Source organism: Amphimedon queenslandica, unplaced genomic scaffold, assembly GCF_000090795.2.
Source record: "Amphimedon queenslandica unplaced genomic scaffold, v1.1 AMPQUscaffold_10556, whole genome shotgun sequence".
Taxonomy (NCBI): Eukaryota; Metazoa; Porifera; class Demospongiae; order Haplosclerida; family Niphatidae; genus Amphimedon; species Amphimedon queenslandica.
This window is the reverse complement of record NW_003549185.1, coordinates 5,488-7,221: the sequence shown is the minus strand read 5'-3', so window position 1 is coordinate 7,221 and position 1,734 is coordinate 5,488. Positions and strand designations below refer to the sequence as shown.

General features: G+C 39.1%; 1 protein-coding gene and 1 long non-coding RNA gene across 2 annotated transcripts in view; both read left to right on the top strand.

Annotated features, from left to right (window-relative positions):
• Positions 1-10: 10 nt before the first annotated feature.
• Positions 11-1,045, top strand: LOC109590060 (uncharacterized). Its single transcript, XR_002189095.1, has 2 exons — positions 11-644; positions 696-1,045. It is a non-coding gene; the product is annotated as an uncharacterized LOC109590060 (long non-coding RNA).
• A 351-nt stretch (positions 1,046-1,396) lies between these two features.
• Positions 1,397-1,734, top strand: part of LOC100634497 (probable serine/threonine-protein kinase drkD) — a 4,624-nt gene continuing 4,286 nt past the window's right edge. The window contains exons 1-2 of the mRNA XM_020006009.1: positions 1,397-1,421; positions 1,475-1,730. Coding sequence (XP_019861568.1) covers positions 1,397-1,421; positions 1,475-1,730 — 281 coding nt within the window. The remainder of the gene's footprint in view (positions 1,422-1,474; positions 1,731-1,734) is intronic.

Here is a 1,734-nt window from a genome sequence, read left to right as displayed (position 1 = left end):
TTGTAATTTGCTGGTGTGACATAGGCAGGGAGTTGGATCGACGTGATGATGCCTACAGGAGGAGATGGTTGACAATGTCTTCCCTTGAGGAGAAGTTAGAAATGAAGAATTTGTCAATCAAACATGAACAGCAACACATGGGAAGAGGTCACTCTTCTAAGAAAAGACATAAAGTCACTGTCAGTGATTATGATGTAAGATACATGTACATGTATGCCCTAAACCCTTCTCTCTTGGTCTCTACTTCCTCCTTCTCCAGTTGTGTCTTCTATAGTAGGGCCACACTGACTTTGCCATTTTAAATTTTGAATAACTTTCTTATTTTAAGTGCTATAAACGGCGGTGTTTCACTTTTGTGCAATGCTTGGATTTTGGGTTCCTTTGATATAAGATAATAGTAGAGCGAAGCTTGTCAAAGTGAAAGAAAAAAATCAAAGCACGAGGCCACTTAGCAAGTACTTACGCCATTACTACCACCTACGCTTCGTGAACACGTGGGCAGCAAGCTGACTGCAAGAAAGATGGCGGCGATTCAACAGCAGAGGGAACGGGAAGGAAATAAGACGAAAAGGACAAAGAATATGACTGGAATCACAGGCGAAGACAATTAGAGGCAACGTTTAAGAGGACAGCATACGCTACAAGTAAGTCATCTTTTTTAAGACAATGAAACTGTTCAAACACTTCCCGTTCAGCCACGCAGATGGTTTTCTCTTCTTTGAGGACCACTACTGGCAGAATGATAGGCTTGGTGTACAAGCAAGACTTAGTGTGTCTGAGTTTATTTGTTACTCATGTCAGTTGTGAATCCAGTGATGAACCTGATTAGATGAGCAATCCCACCAGTCAGATAGCCTGCTGGAACCCAAAACTCGGCCTTTCTCTATGATATCAAGGCAGCAACTGACAAGGCCATTTGACTATTTTTTATCTCTTATTTTATATACTTTTGGTTTTAATAAAAATTACAAATGTACTGTACTTTTTAATTGCATTCTTAGTGGTAAACATTAAGATAAACAAATACTTAACAAACACTTATTCATAATTGTCAGCTACTTAAAAGATGACCTATGAAGGTTGAATTTATAATGAGTGGAAAAGTCAACGTGGCCCTAGTATAGTTGTTTCTCTTCCTCTAGTGCAACTGTTCCTAGTCCAGTGGTCGTTGAGGAGGTAGTCACTACAACTAATAATAATGAGAATGATGATTTTATACATATTGAAGATGATGATGATGATTAAATTGAATCACAACATTAAGAAATAGTAAAATATTATTAGAAAGTAGAAATTTTGAGTAGTTGTGACTGGTTGCACGTGTTTGAAGTTTACGTACAGTACAATTATAGTATACGGATTGAAGTGTATGGGCGTTACCTCATCATTTACCAAAATGGCAGCTAAAGGTCCTGGAAAAGGTCACTCACTATTAGTGTATCATTCAGTTACTGTTACCTCTTGTTATCTATAGACTATCAACCAGTGAAGAGGATGTACCACTCCACTGTACGGGTAGGAGACTATCTGTATATGTGGGGTGGGAAACAGCCTAATCTCCCTGAAGTACATAATAATGAAAAGAAGAAATCAATGTGTTCTGTCATGGAGGTGTACCACTTGGTGACTGGTAGGTGGGAGCAGAAACCCACCACTGGTAATCCTCCACTGGGTGTTTGGGGCTATGCAGCTGCTGCTATTGGAAATGAAATATTTTATTTTGGAGGAGGGTGT